Source organism: Electrona antarctica, assembly GCF_951216825.1.
Source record: "Electrona antarctica genome assembly, chromosome: 3".
NCBI classification, from domain to species: Eukaryota; Metazoa; Chordata; class Actinopteri; order Myctophiformes; family Myctophidae; genus Electrona; species Electrona antarctica.
Window position 1 is genome coordinate 42,500,543 of NC_136808.1, and position 18,351 is coordinate 42,518,893.

Consider the following 18,351-nt stretch of genomic DNA (forward strand, 5'->3'; position numbering starts at 1 on the left):
TAAAAGCATTTATTTTTTTCGGTGGAAAAGAAATCCCTTTCTGGCCCAAAAGGGCATAAATCCCTATACTTTATAGAATTATATTACGTATTTACATTTATAAATATTCAAAACTGTACTGTCTCTAAATAAGATGTACGGTTAGACTATATTCTGTCAACGCATGTCGTTGCTTTGCTTAATGCATGCGGTTTGTCGGGGTATACAGTAGTATATACATTTGCACAAAGATTGTCTTCCAGTGTGCAGTATATATGACTACATTAGGGAGCCCTCTATGAATAATTCAGAGAGCTGGAGTGTAAACCCAGGCTGGAGAGATGAGTCATGACTCTGAGTTCTAGAGTCTAAACCCATGCTGGAGAGATGAGTTCCTGAACCTCTCTCTGTCAGACACATGGCTGATTCTCTGTTCTGTTCTGTTCTGTTCTGTTCTGTTCTGTTCTGTTCTGTTCTGTTCTGTTCTGTTCTGTTCCGTTCCGTTCCGTTCCGTTCCGTTCCGTTCCGTTCCGTTCCGTTCTGTTCACACACCCTGCTGAGGAGGAGAGTGTTTGGAGAGGCGTGTAGGCAATGGTGAAAATCAGAAAAGACTCAAAACCTCTTCGCATCAAAGTGGCCCCTACTGTATAGAAACTTTTAAATGCAGTCTTAAGACTCATCTTTATACATTGACTTTGAACTGAACCAAGTTTTCTTTGCTGGTTGTTGATTTTTATGGTATTTTATGGTTTCTCTCTTTTTGTATCTAACTTGCATTATTTTTTCAAAACTTTATGTACTATTACTACCATGTATCTTTTTATTCTTCCTGATTGTTTTTATGTAGTTTACTTTGTAATTGTGCAGCACTTTGGAAACCTTGTGTTTTATGAAATGTGCTATATAAATACATTGGATTGGATTAGAAAGTTACGAAGTACATCCACTTATTTGTACTTTGTACTTCCAATTTCCTATACTTTTACTTGTACTCCACTAAATCTCAGAGGCAAATATTGTACTTCTACTCCACTACATTTATTTGAAAACGTTAGTTACGAGTTACTGTATCGATTGTGATTATTATTACAAAACATACATTAACCACTTCAGCCCTATATACATTTTGGCCATTTGAAACTAGCAGATCTACAAGCTCACAATGTGTTGTGATGTGACGCATTGTGAGCTTGTAGATCTGCTATTTTCAAAAGATTTTCATACTGTACATTTGAGACAAAAGGAGATCCTTTCATCAGGTATCGTGAGACCGAAACGTTGTTACTCAGCTGAATAAACTGCTGCCATTTAAGTGAAGACAGTGTGCGGGATCTCCTTTTGTCTCATTATTCGCACTGGTTGCCTGCTCCGACGGACCTGTCCCTGTAGGTGTGCAGGACTTTTTCTCTACACAAACTGTACATTTAATAAACTTGTGAGTGTGTAGTGAGTACTTTCTACTTTTGGTACATTTAGTACATTTTGATGTTTACTCAAGTACATTTTGAATTCCGGACTTTTACGTCTAACGGAGTGTAGTTCTGTATTGCGGTATTGATAATTTTACTTAAAATGGAGTACTTTTTGTACTGCTTGTGTAGTACTGCTTGTGTAGGGAAGCTGCGGCTCATCCCAGCCTCGGTCTCTCTCTCTCTTTCTCTCTCTCTCTCTCTGTCACAGATTGCTAATACGTTCAGCGCTGCACACACAGGAAGATAATTACATTACAATTTTAAACCCAACCGCTATGCTAAAGGATTTGAATTATGTTGAGATTACAAGGCAGGTAAAAAGTTCAACCGCCTTGTCTTTTGCTCAATAATTATTTAAAGGGAAAGGGAGAGTTTTCAAGCTCTATTGAACGTGCCTCCTGTTTATTTCTGCAAGGGGACGATGTCAAGTAGAGACCAAGGAGAATAAGGAGACTAAACTTTAAATCCTTCTCGGTGGGACCAGTGGTGTGGGACCCCTCCACAAACCCAATTGTCTGACTTCTATATTTAAACCAACATTCACCTACCTACCAATAACTCTTTTAATTTTACGCTCTTGTTTGTCCAGATTCTGTGAATCTCCTACCAGTGACCTAGAGATGAGGAACGGGCGTGGCCGAGGCAAGAGGATGAGACCCAGCAGCAACACTCCTCTCAACGAGAACAGCAACTCCTCCGACAACAAAGGAACCACCACCACCACCACCAACAACAAGACACGTGCTGCCGCCTCCAACAACAGCAAGGGGCAGCGGAGGGGCAGCCAGACCCCGTCGGAGCGCCGCACGCCGCCCAACAGCAACGCCACGTCGGAGGACGTCAAGGCCAGTCCGTCGCCGGCCGGGAAACGGAAGAACAAACCGTCTTCGGACATGGAGCCCAACAACTCCAGCTCGGAGGACACCAGAGGCAGCAAGCGCATGCGGACTAACTCCAACAGCGGAGGAGGTGGTGTCGGTAAGGCCTGTCGCTATTATTAACATCATCATCGCCCGATTGCAATTATCGCTTTCGCGTAATCGTCAATCGTTTTTATGTTCTAAAATGTCCGTACATTTTCAAACATTTATTTTTTAAATTGCTGAAATAGCGGAAATAGTTGATCTACAAGCTTACAACACTAAGCTTGTAGATCAACTATTTTTTCTATTTTGTAATTTTTTGGGGAAAGTAAAAAGGATTAAATGTGTGATTTCTTTGTATATTTAAGTTATTTGTCATATCTGCCCCTGTGCAATTTGTGATTACGAAGCCTGAAAGGCAAACCAAAATACAAACCATAACACGTTGTTCAATGCAAAAAAAAAACACAAAAAAACCCCACAATTGAACCGTTAATCGTAATTATTTGTAAAAAATTGTAACGGTGTCGGTGTCGTAGGTGTCGGAGGGCCGGCGGGTGTCCCCCTCCTCTCCCCAGTGAAGAGCGAAGCCCTCCCTCCCCCTCCCCCCCCGCAGCTGGACCTGGGCTGCCCGTCGCCGGTGCTCATCGACTGCCCGCACCCGACCTGCAACAAGAGGTACAAGCACGCCAACGGGCTCCGGTACCACCAGGCCCGTGCGCACAGTGACCGCGACGTCAAGCTGGAACAGCTGGACAACGGCGGGGGTGACAGCGAATTTGGAGAGGACTCCTCCTCCGCGACTCTCCACCCCGAGCTGGCAGGTAAGGGGGGGGGGCATAACCGTCTAATTGCTAATTATTTTAGATGATCACAATTATGTTTGCATAATCGTCATAATCGCCGAAAAATCTGGCTGAAATAGCTGATCTACAAGCTTACAACGTGTCACTTTATGACGCGTTGTAAGCTTGTAGATCAGCTATTTCCGCTTTATATCATCATTATATATGCCAGTAAATTCTTAGTATATTTAAGTTATTTGTCATATCTGCCCTGTGCATTTATAATTATTATGAGGCAATCTGAAATTAAGAAGTGTATTCATAATGCCAAAAACAACAATTAAATCAATGAAATTAATCGTCAACTTGTTGAACCGCCAGGGAGCTGCAACGGAGCGACGTCCCTCTCTCAGAATAAAGGATGCTTGTCTCCGGCCCGTTCACTCACCCCGAAAGGCTCGAGAGGAGGCGGCTTCGTCGACGCTCAGAGTCCTTCTCCGTCCTCCTCCATGACGGGCAAATTCGGCTCGAGGCCGAGCAAAAAGAAGAGTGCCGACGCGGAACCGCCCGACACGCCCGGGGGGGGACGCGGGACGCCGATGGACGGCTGCGAAGATGGACCGTGCCTCACGGACGAGGCCAGCAGCAACGATGGCCTGGACGACAAGACGAGAGGCTCGGACAAATCCAGAAAGGCCAGCGGCGGCGGCACGACGAAGGCTGACAAAATGGCACAGAGGAACGCGAAGTCACCGCGGGGTTCCACCCCGTGTCAGCAGCAGCTCTACCCCTATCCTCCTCCGGGGAACGCAAACACATCTCCCCCTGGGTCCGGGGCGGCGACGACCCCCCCCTCCGCCATGCAAGGCATCCCCAAAAGCCCCCAGACAAAGCCCAAACCCCCCGCTGGCGCCGCGCTCGGAGACCACCCCGCTCCCACCGGCATCCCCAATGCCGGAGGGAAGAAGAAGAAGGACAAGAAGAAGAAAGAAGGCGGGAAAGAGGCCGAGGGAAAAGGAGGGAAAGTGGAGGAAGGGAAAGTTCCGTACTGCGAGTCCTCGTCGGACCCGTCGGGCGCTAAAGGGGAGGATGGGCTCCATAATGGCTCCTCCTCCTCGGACCCTCACCAGAGTCGTCTGGCCAGCATCAAGGCCGAGGCCGACAAGATCTACAGCTTCTCGGACAACGCGCCCAGTCCGTCCATCGGTGGCGGCGGCGCAGCGGCCGGTCGGACGGACGGCAGTGGGATCCAGAACGGCGGCGCTGGCACAGCGGAGGACAACTCTTCGGTCAAGACGAACAGCCCGGCGTACTCGGACATCTCGGACGCCGGTGAGGACGGCGAGGGAGGGAGGGCCAGCCGGACGGACGAGCACCATCAGTCCGTCAGGTTAAGTGTCAAAAAGAACCTCTTTCCAAACCAGACGGCCACGCCCGGTAAGGAATCCCCATCGTACTATAATGAAGGATACGAGAACTACTATTCTCCAAACTACGTCGACCCCGGTCCCGATGGACCCAACTCAGGCCCTCCTCCTCATCCTCATCCTCCTCCTCCTCCTCCGCTGGCCGAAGGTCAGCTGAAGATCAAAAGGGAGGAGGAGGAGGACCAAGACCACGTGGGCATAAAGGTCAAAGTTGAACCTCACGAGGAGTGCAAAGCTGATAGCAGTGCTTCTGCCCAGCAACAGCATCATCATCATCATCATCAACAACAACAACAACAACAACAACAACATCATCAACATCAGGTACTGTGTGTACATTTATTTGTGGTTGTACGGCTGTAAGCTAAGAGAGACCCTACGGTTGTGACGTGACATGTTGTGTTTTTGAAACTAGCTGTAAATATCTGAAAACCCCTTATAGGCAGTCCGGCAGCCGGGGTTGTGGGGTGGGAAATTTGGTATATAGTTTTTTTATTGGCCTAAAATATTGTATATACATACATTCATGAATCCACTTGCTGACCGGCTGTCGGTATTGAACAATTTTTTATAGGGGCTTATATGTGACCATACCATTGACATCCTATATAAGGCCAAAATGTCAAAATGTCATTATGCTTTAAGTAGCATGTGACATGTCAAACTAGGGGGTTTTCATGATTCTGAATGCATTCCAAGCATTAGTTTTGCACAAAAAACACTCTTTGGGCTAAAATGGCCATTGCAATCATCACAAATGTGATGAGGTCAGCACATTTTGGGGAATTTGGGCAAATGGCTTGTAGATCTGCTATTTTTCAATAGCTAAAGTATAACATAATGCTTAAAACACCAAAAGGAGTTCCCGTCCAGAATGGGTTCAACAAAAGAAGCCTGTCGGCTGCCGGACTATTACTTTGTATTGTCAATACGTTAAGAGAGCGCCTACGGCTGTGCTGTTTGTAAATAAGCTAAGAGAGACCCAGGGAGTGTGCTGTTTGTGAATTAGCTAAGAGAGACCCAACCAGTGTGCCGTTTGTGAATAAGCTAAGAGAGACCCAACCAGTGTGCTGTTTGTGAATAAGATAAGAGAGACTCAACGAGTGTGCTGTTTGTGAAACAAGCTTCTAAACATCTTACTTGTACTTTTTTGTGGCGAAAGTGCTCAAACTTACTTCTTTCCTGCCTCTCCTAACCCCCTCCCCTCTCTTCTTCCCCTTTTCTTGGAATAATTACACGATGCATAGGAGCTATGCACAACAACTAATTCACCCACTTTTTTACTTGTAAAACTGTGATGTGACAAAAACACCTCGTCTACACTGGCAGCGATGCGAGCGAGCGATGAAATCTCAGTAGAACACACGTTTTTCAACGAGACTGTCCCGACGCAGCGAATATAATAATAATGGGGCAGCCAGGTTTCGCCGCTGCCCCCCCAAACACTTTTATTGGTTGAGGATCTACATTGGTTATTCGATTCGTTTCAAGGCTACGACGCAACGCAATGGCCGACGCTCCATATCAGGACATTTTCATGCGATATCGCCGTCGGAACGCTTGCTCGCTCCTTGCCTGTGTAGATGAGGTGTGAAGCTGATTCTGATTCTGATCAGCAATAGCGCACCAACTTTCTTCTATCCTGCCTTGATCACCTTACCCCCCCCCCCCCCCCCCCTCTCTCTTCTTCCCTTTCTCATTTTTTACTTGGAAAAAATAACACGATGGGAACTATGCACAAAAATGAATTTCACCCACTGTTTTTTTACTTGTAAAACTGTGATGTGACAATATATGTGATTGTGATCAGCAGCATCATCAACAACATCATCAACAGCAGCAGCAGCAGCAGTCAGTGATCCAGCAGCGCTCCAACATGTACATGCAGGTCTGTCTTCTGTCCATTATCTCCTTGTTCTTCTCTCTCTCTCTCTCTCTCTCTCTCTCTCTCTCTCTAGTCTATACATTGTGTGATATATATATTTTTTAATTTTTGTTCACTATTTTTGGTGTCAGCGTGTGTTGGCACCGGGAATATAATGCATTGTAAATTGTGTCTGAATAATCCCGTAAGGGATGGGGGGGGGGGGCTGTGAAAGGCAGCCAGACACGAAAATAAAATCATTCATTCATTCATCATGCAGCCTCTCTACTACAACCAGTACGCTGCTTACGTTCCCCCGTACGCGTACCATCACCCTGACCAGGCCTACCACAACCACCTGATGAACGCCAACCCGGCCTACCGCCAGCAGTGCGAGGAGCGCCAGCGGCAGCAGGTAAGCAGTGTCGATTTCATCCACTAATAATAACTGACGAAAAATGTTTGTCGACTACCTTTGTTTTTCAATGATGGAGAACTAAATGGAGAACTGTAAACAAATAAAAACTAGAGTAAAATGTTAGGAAGGGACTAGTGGAGAAAGAGATCCAGTATAAGTAAAAGACACAAGTCATTTTACATTTGGTTGCATGCTGAAAATAGCCGATCTAAGAAACGCGTCGCAGCAGTATTTTCAGCAAGTGTAAAATCAGTCATTATGACGGCATTAAGGCCCGCCAAAATAAATTTTAGTCTGCTAAATCAACTGTAGGTTTAGTCGACTAAAGTCTTACGATATTTAGTCGACCAAAACTAGACTAGCAGTAAAACATTCCAGGGTGACAAAAATGTGACTAAAACTAAAAATCTAAATTTTGCTGTCAAAATCTACACAGGCGGCCGCCAACGAGCAGCAACACCGCAATGCAATCGTCGAGAAGAAGTCCGACATGATGATGATGATGGCGGCCATGAAGGAACGCGAGGCGGCCATGATGAAGGAAGAGTGGAAACAACAACACAAAGGCCTGTTGGCGCCCGGTAAGGCTGCACAATATACCGTTATCCATTATCCAATATTTTCCAGGTGTGAACATGTGCAATATCAGTATCGCAAAAAGGCAACGGTATTGCGATATGATATATTGTTGATATATTGTGAGTGATAGTGATTCATAATGCAGTATTTTTGAATAATGTTCAGTTTTCAATGTTGCAACACTTAAAATATAGAATATGACATTGTAACGGTAATATCGTATATCATATCAATATCGCACTATTTGGCCTAAATACCGTGATATGAAATTTTGTCCATATCATGCAGCCCTGCCGCCCGGCCTCTCCAAAGCTCCCGGCGGCAGCAGCAGCAGCAGCCAATCGGATCCGGGCAAGATGCCTCAGCAGCCACCGCCCACCAGCAAGTCCAGGGGCGGGGACTCACCTTCTTCTGAAGCCTCCTCAAAATCTTCAAAGGGAGACTGGGACTCCAAGTCCCAGCAGGCCGAGGGACTTAAGATGAAACTCAACGAAGGGGGCGGGGCCCACCACGGCAAGGAGGTGGAGTCGAAGCAGGGGGCGGGGGAGTCACGAGGACAGACAGGGATGGAACAAGCCATGTGGTACAGACAGGTAAAACTTTATTTATACAAGGTAAATAAAGAAAATTATAACTTTATTTATACAGCCATGTGGTACAGACAGGTAATACTTTATTTTACAGGTAAATCATTATAACTTCATTTATATAGCACCTTACAGACAGGTACATCATTATAACTTCATTTATATAGCACCTTACAGACAGGTACATCAATATAACTTCATTTATACAGAACCTTACAGAGTACATAATTATAACATTTCTTATCGGGTGCTTAGTAGGGCTGGTAAATTAATATTCGAAATTTAGAATATTTGTCGAATATATATAATATATTATATTGTGAAAAATGTGACAGTGACAATTAAAAAACAATGTATGTTATAAAAACAAAAGAAATATTATATTTTTTATTGGATCCGAGCAGCTTTTACAAGTCATGCAATAATAGTAATATTATTAATAATAATATTCAAATATATTCGATATGCGGGACAATTTTTAATACGCTATACGCTATGCTTATCTCTTCCTTGTCTCCTCAAACAGTATCCTGAGAAACTCCAGTCAGAAGACCAACACCAGCAGCAGCCGCGATGGAAAGAGGAGCGCGACCGCGACAGAGAGCGTGATCGCAAGACGAAAGACGACAGACTGAGGCCCAACAAGGACAACAGCGCCGCTCCCAAAGAGGACACTCCTAAAGAGGCTCCTCCCGATCCACGGATCTCCTCCGAGGACCCCCGGGTCGCCGCGGGCAAAGACCCCCGCTCTTCCAACGCGGCCCACATGCAGTTCTCGTCGCCGATGGCGCAACACCAGGGCTACATGCCATACATGCACGGCTACCCGTACGGACAGGGGTTCGATCCCAGCAGTCACCCTGGGTACAGGGGCATGCCCTCGGTCATGATGCACAACTACCCAGGTATGACATTCTGTTGCCTTGAAATGAAAGTATGGTGCACAACTATGTAGGTAAACCTAAGCCTTTAAATTAATGCTAAATATCAAAGAGATAAATAATCTGGTTGCACATCCAAAAGGCATGAGTGAGTTTCATATAATTTGCTGCGAATTATATCCGTTACTATTTAAATATACGATGATGACATTAGCTTTAGCCGATTTTTGCTAGCTGTTTTCTTGGGGGGGGGGGGGGGGGTTAGGGTGGGGGCAGTGGAAGCGGTCTTGTTCTCCAAACGACATAGAACGAGAGTCTATGGTGACAAAAGATTTTTAGTGGTGAAGAATCATTGTAAAAGGAAAAGTCAACCAGTACCAACCAAAAAAAAGAATGTCATTGTCTATTCACAACCATTCAATAAACCAGTAATGGCTTCAATGGCTTTTTTCTTTTCTTTTTTTTTGTCACTGAAATGTAAAACTGAACAAAATTTTAACTAATCTCCTCCATCCTGCCTCAGGTTGCTATCTCCCGGATGATATCGTTGCGTCATGTTGTAGTCATTGTTTGAACCCTCAAACCAGAACTTAATTTTCCTCAAATGAGAAGAATAATACCTTCCCAATTAAAGCGTGACTCATTCTCTCGTAGCCTGCGATGACAATAGAATTTCACCGTGGGATAACAAAGGTATATAGATGCTAAATAGTCTCTGGAAAGTACACTCACATTCATATTTTAGAAATCAGCGAAACTACGCTGCATCAAGGCTTTTATTGGGAAGGTATTATTCTTCCGGTTTGAGGGAAAGGATGTTCTGGTTTAGAAGGTTCCGGCCTGATGACTACAAAACAATGACTACAACATGACGTAACGATATAATTTGCTCCCGACCGGATCACACAGCAATGTAGTAACACAGGACCAGGCTTTCCTCAGAGGTGGAAAGCCTGGTGATGCCAGGTTAACCGTTCCCTAACCCTAACTATCTCCCCCATCCCGCCTCAGGTTCTCTAACCCTAACCATCTCCCCCATCCCGCCACAGGGTCCTACCTCCCGGCGGGCTACCCGTTCTCCCCGTACGGAGCCAAAGTATCCGGGGGCGAGGACGCCAGTGAGAAGTCCCGCGTCGCCAGCCCCAACGTCCCCAAATCCGCCTCGTCGGACTCCAAAGCCCTGGACGTCCTCCATCAGCACGCCAGCCAGTACAAGAGCAGCAGCAAGTCCCCTACGGTGGCACCGGGGGGCGACAAAACCTCCCACGACCCAAGGGAGAGAGACAGGGAGAGAGACAGAGAGAGAGAGCAGGAGAGAGAGAGAGGAGGAGGAGGAGGAGGAGGAGGAGGAGGAGGAGAGCGGGATCAGCGGGAAAGGGAGCGAGAGAGAGAGAGGGAGAGAGACGTGGATCGGCCGCGCTCCTCGCCATCCCAACGCAATGAACGCGTCATGACCTCACACCATCACATGGGTTACCCACTGACCTATGACCTGTCCTACGCCACAGGTTAGTGATCACATGGGTTACCCATAGTTATATATAATACTAGAGAGCGGACCCGGAGCAACTTTCAATAGAAGTTGCTCGGTGGCGGTTTGAAGACCGACAAAGTCTTCCGGGCAGTACCCCTCGAGCGGCGATATGATTGGTTGGCTCCTATCATAGTGCCCCTCGCGCTGTTCTTGTAGTACCTCTACGTCACGTCCTATGTCACACAAATTAATTCGTGAATTTAACACATACAGGATACAGCACCGTTATTTTTTATCGTAATGTGGGCTTCACTGCTGGAGTTTTTCCACTAACCTGACCTAACTAATCACCCGGCAGTCAACGTAGCTCCCTTTCGTGATCGACCACGTTAAAATTGCGCATTAGTTTCTCATAATGTCGAGACATATTCCAAAACCGCCATCCAAAACAAAGAAGCGACCACAGAGCCACACGGAGGACGCCATGATTCACCGTTGGAATGCATTGTGCTTCGATATCCCAGAATACCTGAGAATTCTTTTTTTTTTTTCTCCGGTCACGTGAGACGTGTGACGTATCACGTTGTGTCCGAGGAAAACCATGTATGTCTTAAAAGTGATCAAAAAAGCCGAATAAACAAGTAAAACAAACCCTCTGCTCTCTGGACAGTATGACCTATGCTACAGCATAGCGTCATACCTAGGGCTATCACCATTACAATTTTAAGTTGACGATTTACTGTGACACAAATTATCGCGATTATTATTATTTTAATTTTTTTAACTGAACATACGATTTGTATTTCCGTTTGCCTTTTAGGCTTCATAATCACAAATTGCACAGGACCGACGTGAGTCACGTGACAAATATACAAAAAAATCACTGACACATTTCATAATTTTCACTTCCAAAAAATGTCATGCCAAAGCCATAGCATAGCATTCTATAGTGTATAGGCCTACTTATATTTTCATTGTACAGATATTCTAGCTAAACTTATGTCATTTTTATATATTGTGTAGGCATAGCATTCTTTAGTCCGTTTAGTGTATATACTCATATTTTCATTGTGCAGATATTCTACTGTTAGACGGATGTTAGGTTCTTATAGCTTGCTTATGATCCTTGATGACTATTTATATGTACAGTATCTGATGTATTACCATGTGATGTTCTTGCTTACTGTAAATCGCCGTGGATTGTGTCTGCTAAATGCCTAATTTGTAAATTGTGGATGCATTTGTCCTGAATGCTAGGAATTCCACCACTTGTAATTTACACCAGGGATCATCTTTTTGACACATAAGAATATCATATTTCCTACTGATTTTCCATATAGGCTATACATAACAACCTTTATTTTGTTTATTCTTCTCTTCTAATGATCATTAAACTCAATAAGAGCAATAACCCCAGACTCATCCCCAGTCAGTTATCAGTTTGAATATGATTTGCAACCAACCACAGGTCTCTCTTCATCACCAGCTATCGTTGCCAGTCAGCAAGCAGCAGCCCCCTCCCTCTACCCCCCCGCGCGGAGGTGAGAACGGTAAGAAACCACCGACAGTTGCAGAGAGCAGCAAAATACACACAACACACACACACACACACACAGAGAGATAGCACAATGCTAATGAGAGACCAGTGAAACACACACACCGAGATATAGCATAAAGAAAGCAGCGAAACACACACACTGAGAGATAGCATCCAACCTCAATCTGGTCGTCTTAACGCACCCCTCACCAACCTTAATCCGGTCGTTTTAACACACCCCTCACCAACCTTAATCCAGTCGGACCAATGCTATGTCTAACCAATGCTATGTCTAACCAAAGTATGCCTCCCGCAGCGAAACACACACCGAGATATAGCACAATGCTAATGAGAGAGCAGCGAAACACACACACACACCGAGATATAGCACAATGCTAATGAGAGACCAGAGGAAACACCGAGAGATAGCACAATGCTAATGAGAGACCAGAGAAACACAGATATAGCTAGCATAATGCTAATGAGAGACCAGAGAAACACAGAGAGATAGCACAATGCTAATGAGAGACCAGAGAAACACAGAGATATAGCTAGCATAATGCTAATGAGAGACCAGAGAAACACAGAGAGATAGCTAACACAATGCTAATGAGAGACCAGAGAAACACTGGCACCAACCTGCCACGGGTTAGTTTTAACCTGCCACACATGTCGGGAGCCACGGGTTAGTTTTAATATTTTGTAATATTTTTTAATCAAATCTTGTGTGTATTGTGGATGGCTCAGATGGAATTAATAACTTTCCACGAGATATCTCGAGGATAGCACAGAATGGGTTAATATGAATCTTCCCCATATAGTAGACTATAACACGTTTATTTAATTTGAATCGAAGTGAATTGGTCCAGTTTCTCCCTCCATGCCATGGTTTTCGACCAGTGGTCCTTGAGCAGGTTCCAGGTGGTCCCCAGCTAAATGATGGAGAGTTGGTAACCAAATGGACCCTTAATAGATCTTTCACTCTTGAGAGCGTAAAATGGTACGCTCTCAAGAGTTAAATTATTGTTATACATCAGCATTACTTAATTTACAAGAAGTCTACACAATTAGAGAATGTAGAAGAATTCTTATTTTGATCAACGTTCGCCTGTTATCTCTCCTAATGGTACGAACATCAATACTGCATGGAATTGTGGCCAATATCATATTCAACGATAACAGTATTCTTTAGTTTTGGTGGTCCGTGGCTCAAATGCAGAAAAGATAATAGTGGGCCTTGATATGGAAAAGGTTGAAAAGCACTGTTCTATGCTTGTTGATGCTGCAGTCTCTCTTCGGAGAAGAAAACAGCTTAGCCAAACAGAGCTGTTTTGCTGCAGCGCAGCACTTAGGCCCCTCAGCCATCCATGCCTAAGCAGGTCGCATGAGGACAAGTGGATCACTCTGTTCATAATAGAGACACAGTGAGGTGGGAGACGAGCCCAGAGCGGCACAGCAGACTCTGCTGACACCTAGTGGCCTAACCCTGTTACTTCACGCTGTTGGTGATAAAGACACAGTGGGGTGGGAGCTTAGAGGGTGAGCCCAGAGCAGTACAGCAGACTCTGCTGACCTCTAGTGGCCTAACTCTGTTACTTTACCCCTGAAAATGCTTACTGCATTTTGCCTACGAATGGCAAGTGGAAATATACAGTAGAGCTTATAATAAGACATAAAATAGAAACATTTTGTCGCAAATATATATATATACACGCACGCACGCACACACACACACACACGCTCAAAGTAGCTAGTAAGTGGAGTAGAAGTAAAAGTATTGAAAACTGGAAATACTCAAGTAAAGTATTAAATAGGTCTTCCTGAAAGTAAAGTGAGTGTGTGTGAGTGTGATGGTGACATGTTTTTTTTTGCATTACTTTGCCTAAATGATTTAGAAACATTCTAGCAACGTCCCACGCTCGTCATTCCAGCTAACTGCCGAACCTGAATTTAGCCGGCTCCAACTAAGTACTGTGGGGTATGCCAGAGACAAATGATAATGAAGGTCTAAAAATCACCCAAACTTATCCTTTCAGATTTAAGCAATATTACACGAGAGGGTGTTCTTTATCGTCATTAATGCACGCTGCAGGGCGAGCTCCGAAAGGTGCATTAATGACGATAAAGAACACCCTCGAGTGTAATATTGCAATTATACAACAGTTAAAATATCATATTTGTTAAATTCCAGATGTAGCCACTACGACCACAAATGTCCAAAGAAACTTGCTAGCCTAGCAACACATTCGACTGTGCTATGGGAGAGCAGCACAGCTGATGTCTTTGTTTTGATTAGGTGTTCCTATATCATGGTTTAAGCACGGCTAGAAAGCTGTTTCAACCAATCAGATTGCTTCCTCGAAACGACCTCTTGTATAATGATAGGCGTTGAATACAATTTTGACACCAGTGTTAATTATGTTGACTAAGACTAAAAGACTAAGATTTTGATGTTTTCTCGACTAAGACTAGACTAAGACAATTCCAGGTGACTATTAAAATAGTACTAATGGTGTGTTATTCAAAAGACTAAGACTAAATCAGAATTTTGCTGTCTAATTGAACACCGTTTGACCCCCATGTTGTTTCCTTGTCGTCACAGGGAACCGTGACAAACGCACCGCGTCCACGCTGCGATGTGACTGGCTCACATGAGAAGACTCCTCCCCCCTAGGGGCGTCGACCTATCAGACATCAGTTGAATGGTGTTTCCGTGTCGTTAACGGTCTGCTCTGGCTGCAGATCGTTCCTCCTCGTTACTCCCCTTTTTGTTGTCAAATGACCCCGAACTCTCCTAAAACCCTGGACGGTAAGAGTGACTGATGCTGTACAAGCCACAGGTTCAAAGCCATGACTCTGCCCCGATGATTTAGTCTTTGCACTGTCGACAAATGCAATGCAAAAAGAGACCGACAGACTGCCTGAACAGCTGTTGTTGTTTTGTTTTTTTTTCTCCTGTTGTCTTGGGGCGGGGGGGTTCTTTCGGACTGCATTGTTTTGTTTTGTCTTGCGCAGAAGGAAAGTGGCACAGGATTTGCTTTTGTTTGTTCGTTTTATTAGTTTTTCCTTTTTTGGGGGGGTGTTGGGAGGCGGCGGCTGACGGGGGGGGGGGAGGGGAGTCGTCGAAAAAAACAAAAATGACTGATAAAAAAAGTGAATCATGTTGAAATGATTGAACTGTATGTCTATATGGCTGGTCGTACTTTGTTCAGAGACGTTAAGATGGCCGCTGCTGTCTTCAGAGATGTTAAGATGGCCGCTGCTGTCTTCAGATACGTTAAGATGGCCGCTGCTTTCTTCAGAGACGCGAGAGAGAGAGCCTGAGAATGAAGGTTTAATTTTACCGTTGTCCGTCCTCGGTGATCCCTCCGTTCTCGTTTCAGGGATGATGTCATGTTTTTCTTTTTTTTCCTTTTTTGCGAAGGGACCGCGTACACCTCAATGGAGAATAAACACTATTCATGTTTTTGGTTTTTCTCACATTTCTCTTTCGTTCGTTCGTTCCTTCCTTCCTTCCTTCCTTCCTCCCTCTCTTCCCTCTCACTTCTTTCCCTCTCTTCTTTCCCTCTCTCTTTCTTTCTTTCTTTCTTTCTTTCTTTCTTTCTTCCTTCATGACTTTTCTTCAGTTCCATATCAATGTCAGCTTTTCAATGTGTACCCTGCGTTGGTATCAATGTGTACCCTGCGTTGGTATCAATGTGTACCCTGCATTGGTATCAATTTGTACCCTGCGTTGGTATCAATGTGTACCCTGCGTTGGTATCAATGTGTACCCTGCATTGGTATCAATGTGTACCCTGCGTTGGTATCAATGTGTACCCTGCATTGGTATCAATGTGTACCCTGCGTTGGTATCAATGTGTGCGCTGCGTCGCTACCTTCACTGTGTCGGTACCTTCCCATACACTGAAATGACCACGTCTATCCTCACACTCACTCTAACATATGCTCACTTACCACAGCTGTCACCATGATCGCCGATCTGTGATTGGCTAGGGATTATTACACAACCTCCAGTGTCATTGGTTTGTTTATACCAGTGGTTTTCAACCAGCGGTCAGGGGGACCACCAGTGGTCCCTGGTGGGGTTCCAGGTGGTCTCCAGCGAAATTATGGAGTCGGTAACCAAATGGACCCTTATTAGATCTTTAACTCTTGAGAGCGTCAACCAAATGGACCCTTACAGCTTTGTTTGGTTTCATTTTACACTCTCAAGAGTTAAATTCTTATTGAAAATCTGCATCAGTTAATTTACAAGAAGTCTACACAATTAGAGAATGTAGAAGAATTGTTATTTTGATGCTACCAACATCAATACAGCAGGAATGATGACAAAATATTCTTTAGTTTTTGGCTCTGAGAGGCTAAATGTCATGAAATGGTGGTCCGTGAGTCAAATGCTGAATTAATAATGGACCTTGATATGAAAAGGGTTGAAAACCAGTGCTTTATACCAAGATATTGATTCTACCCAATTCTAAGGGTGCGTTTAGAAATAGCGCACTGAGCGCAATGCAAACTAATAGGCGAGTGAGCTCCGGTGTGTTTTTTCCGAACGCGCCCTCAATGAGTCTGTGAGCCATCAGCATCCCACCGTTGGGCTACGGCTCTTACAGAATAAACATGAAAGCCTCACATATCCAACGGACAGAGAATGGTTGAAGCAACGGCTAAATAGATAAACTAGGCAGTTGATCACTCATGACTAGGGTTGGAGCTCCAAACCTGATATCCGCAAAACCCGATAACACGCTTATTGAGTACCTGGTATCGATAAGCTTAGGGCTTACCAAGCCTGTTATTGAGCATAGCGGCCCATGACGACATGCTTAAACAATCAAGACAAGATGCGATCAAGAAATAAATGTAATCACCCATGCTGGCGGTCTAATGGGTCAGTACACACATTAACAGTTCCTTCAATGTTATTTTCCAAAAGATACTGGTTCTGTTCAGAATTAATTTTCGTCTCCTGTCTTTCCACAAAATTATAGAAAACGCTTGACAGTGGGCTCGATAAGAACCCAGCTCGATAAGCCTGACGATAGCTTGTTATCAATAAAAAATTAACTAGCTCCATCCCTACTCATGACTGGTACTGTACTTTGTACAAAGATCCCGTCTCACCCAATCAGCCAAAAAAAGCACTTCTTTGTTGCCTGTCTTTTGTGGCCATTCACTGTGGTGGTTCAGTTCAGATCTAAGGTATAGCTCTCTCTAGTTAAATGTAACAAAGTCTAGTCGTCTCATCACCATGCACCATGTATGAAATGCTCTCACCAGAACCCAGTGACTGTTTTCATGGACTTGCAGTAAAATGGCCTCCTCTTCTAAACTTTAAATACCCGTTCACTTCTATCCAACCTCAGGGCCTTTAAAGGTATTGTAAGTGATTTTCTTTGGTTAAAATAAGTGTTAAAAAGCTCAATATTGTGATAGTACTCATTGCTATAGATTTTTTGTTCAGTTAACAGGAGTCTCCAATGTCTCTCCAACTTTTTATTAAACAGAAAATGCATTTTCAGGTCGGGATACCAATTTTATCCAATCATGATGGAATTGGAACAAGTGGAATTGTAAGTGATGACACCAAGAAATGAGCAGACAAAATTGGAACTGGAACACTATAAAAATTAAGCTCATAAATAGCTATTTATGATCTTAACTCTGTCCTGATTGGCTAACATTTTGTCACCTACCTGAAAATGTATTTTCTGTTTATTACAGAGCATGGAGAGGCTGTTATTGAACAAACACTATAGCAATGGATCAGAATATAGTGATTTAACCTTTAACAAAAACCTTTTGTTTTAACCAAAAAATATCACTTACACTACCTTTTAGTGAAAATGTATTGCCGACATCCACATGCAATTCATTACTATGGACTTGTATGATAAGGCCTCTGTTGTTTATTATGCGTGTTGAGAAAGCACAACGAGTAAAAGTAAAAAAGTACTCTTGAGCTCTGTGTGCTCTGCTGTGTGTATTTGGTCACGAGACGGCGTTTCATCGCTAGGCGGTTGTTGGCGTTTATTCCACGTCCTGATTGTTTCTGTCATTGACTGTCAATGCGAGTGTGTATCACAACAAGACAAGTATGCGTTCTTCTGTCTTCAAATTACATGCTCTTTCAAATTTCGATTGATTTGATTGTGTTTATTTTTTAAATGTCCACATAGTAATTTATAGTGTAATTCTATCTCTGAGGTCAGGTTAGAAGTTTAGCTTCATTACTTGTGTTTTAGTAACGGACTCTTAACGCGTGAGTTGTCTCGTTGCTTCTCCACGCGGATCTCAAAATGTGGTCACGTATGTCCCTGAATATGACCGGTTTGTATGTCCCTGATTATGATTTTTTTTCCTCTTTTTTTTCTTTAAGAAAGGTGGCCTGACATGAAAAAAAAATCTGAATGTGACGGTATTTTTATTTGTGATTAAACTATAAGGTAATCTAGGCAGCTGTGATATGTTGTCATAAAAGT

The 18,351-nt window shown here is 44.0% G+C and overlaps 2 protein-coding genes across 5 annotated transcripts in view; one reads left to right on the forward strand and one right to left on the reverse strand.

Annotated features, from left to right (window-relative positions):
- The window catches only part of LOC306920025 (zinc finger protein 609-like), a 110,383-nt gene extending 95,571 nt beyond the window's left edge, over window positions 1-14,812 (forward strand). For 2 of the 4 annotated variants that reach the window (XM_079496617.1, XM_079496618.1), the window contains exons 5-15: window positions 2,041-2,429; window positions 2,854-3,138; window positions 3,481-4,850; window positions 6,337-6,414; window positions 6,671-6,805; window positions 7,245-7,389; window positions 7,676-7,980; window positions 8,501-8,879; window positions 9,905-10,363; window positions 11,798-11,879; window positions 14,469-14,812. In XM_079496617.1, the coding sequence (XP_079352743.1) occupies window positions 2,041-2,429; window positions 2,854-3,138; window positions 3,481-4,850; window positions 6,337-6,414; window positions 6,671-6,805; window positions 7,245-7,389; window positions 7,676-7,980; window positions 8,501-8,879; window positions 9,905-10,363; window positions 11,798-11,874 (3,622 nt within the window). In that variant the 3' untranslated portion in view covers window positions 11,875-11,879; window positions 14,469-14,812. The remainder of the gene's footprint in view (window positions 1-2,040; window positions 2,430-2,853; window positions 3,139-3,480; window positions 4,851-6,336; window positions 6,415-6,670; window positions 6,806-7,244; window positions 7,390-7,675; window positions 7,981-8,500; window positions 8,880-9,904; window positions 10,364-11,797; window positions 11,880-14,468) is intronic. The other 2 variants (XM_079496620.1, XM_079496619.1) reach the window with 2 other exon arrangements.
- The window catches only part of LOC306920042 (cytochrome c oxidase subunit 5A, mitochondrial-like), a 242,534-nt gene that overhangs the window by 189,229 nt on the left and 34,954 nt on the right, over window positions 1-18,351 (reverse strand). The gene's annotated exons all lie outside the window — the stretch shown is intronic.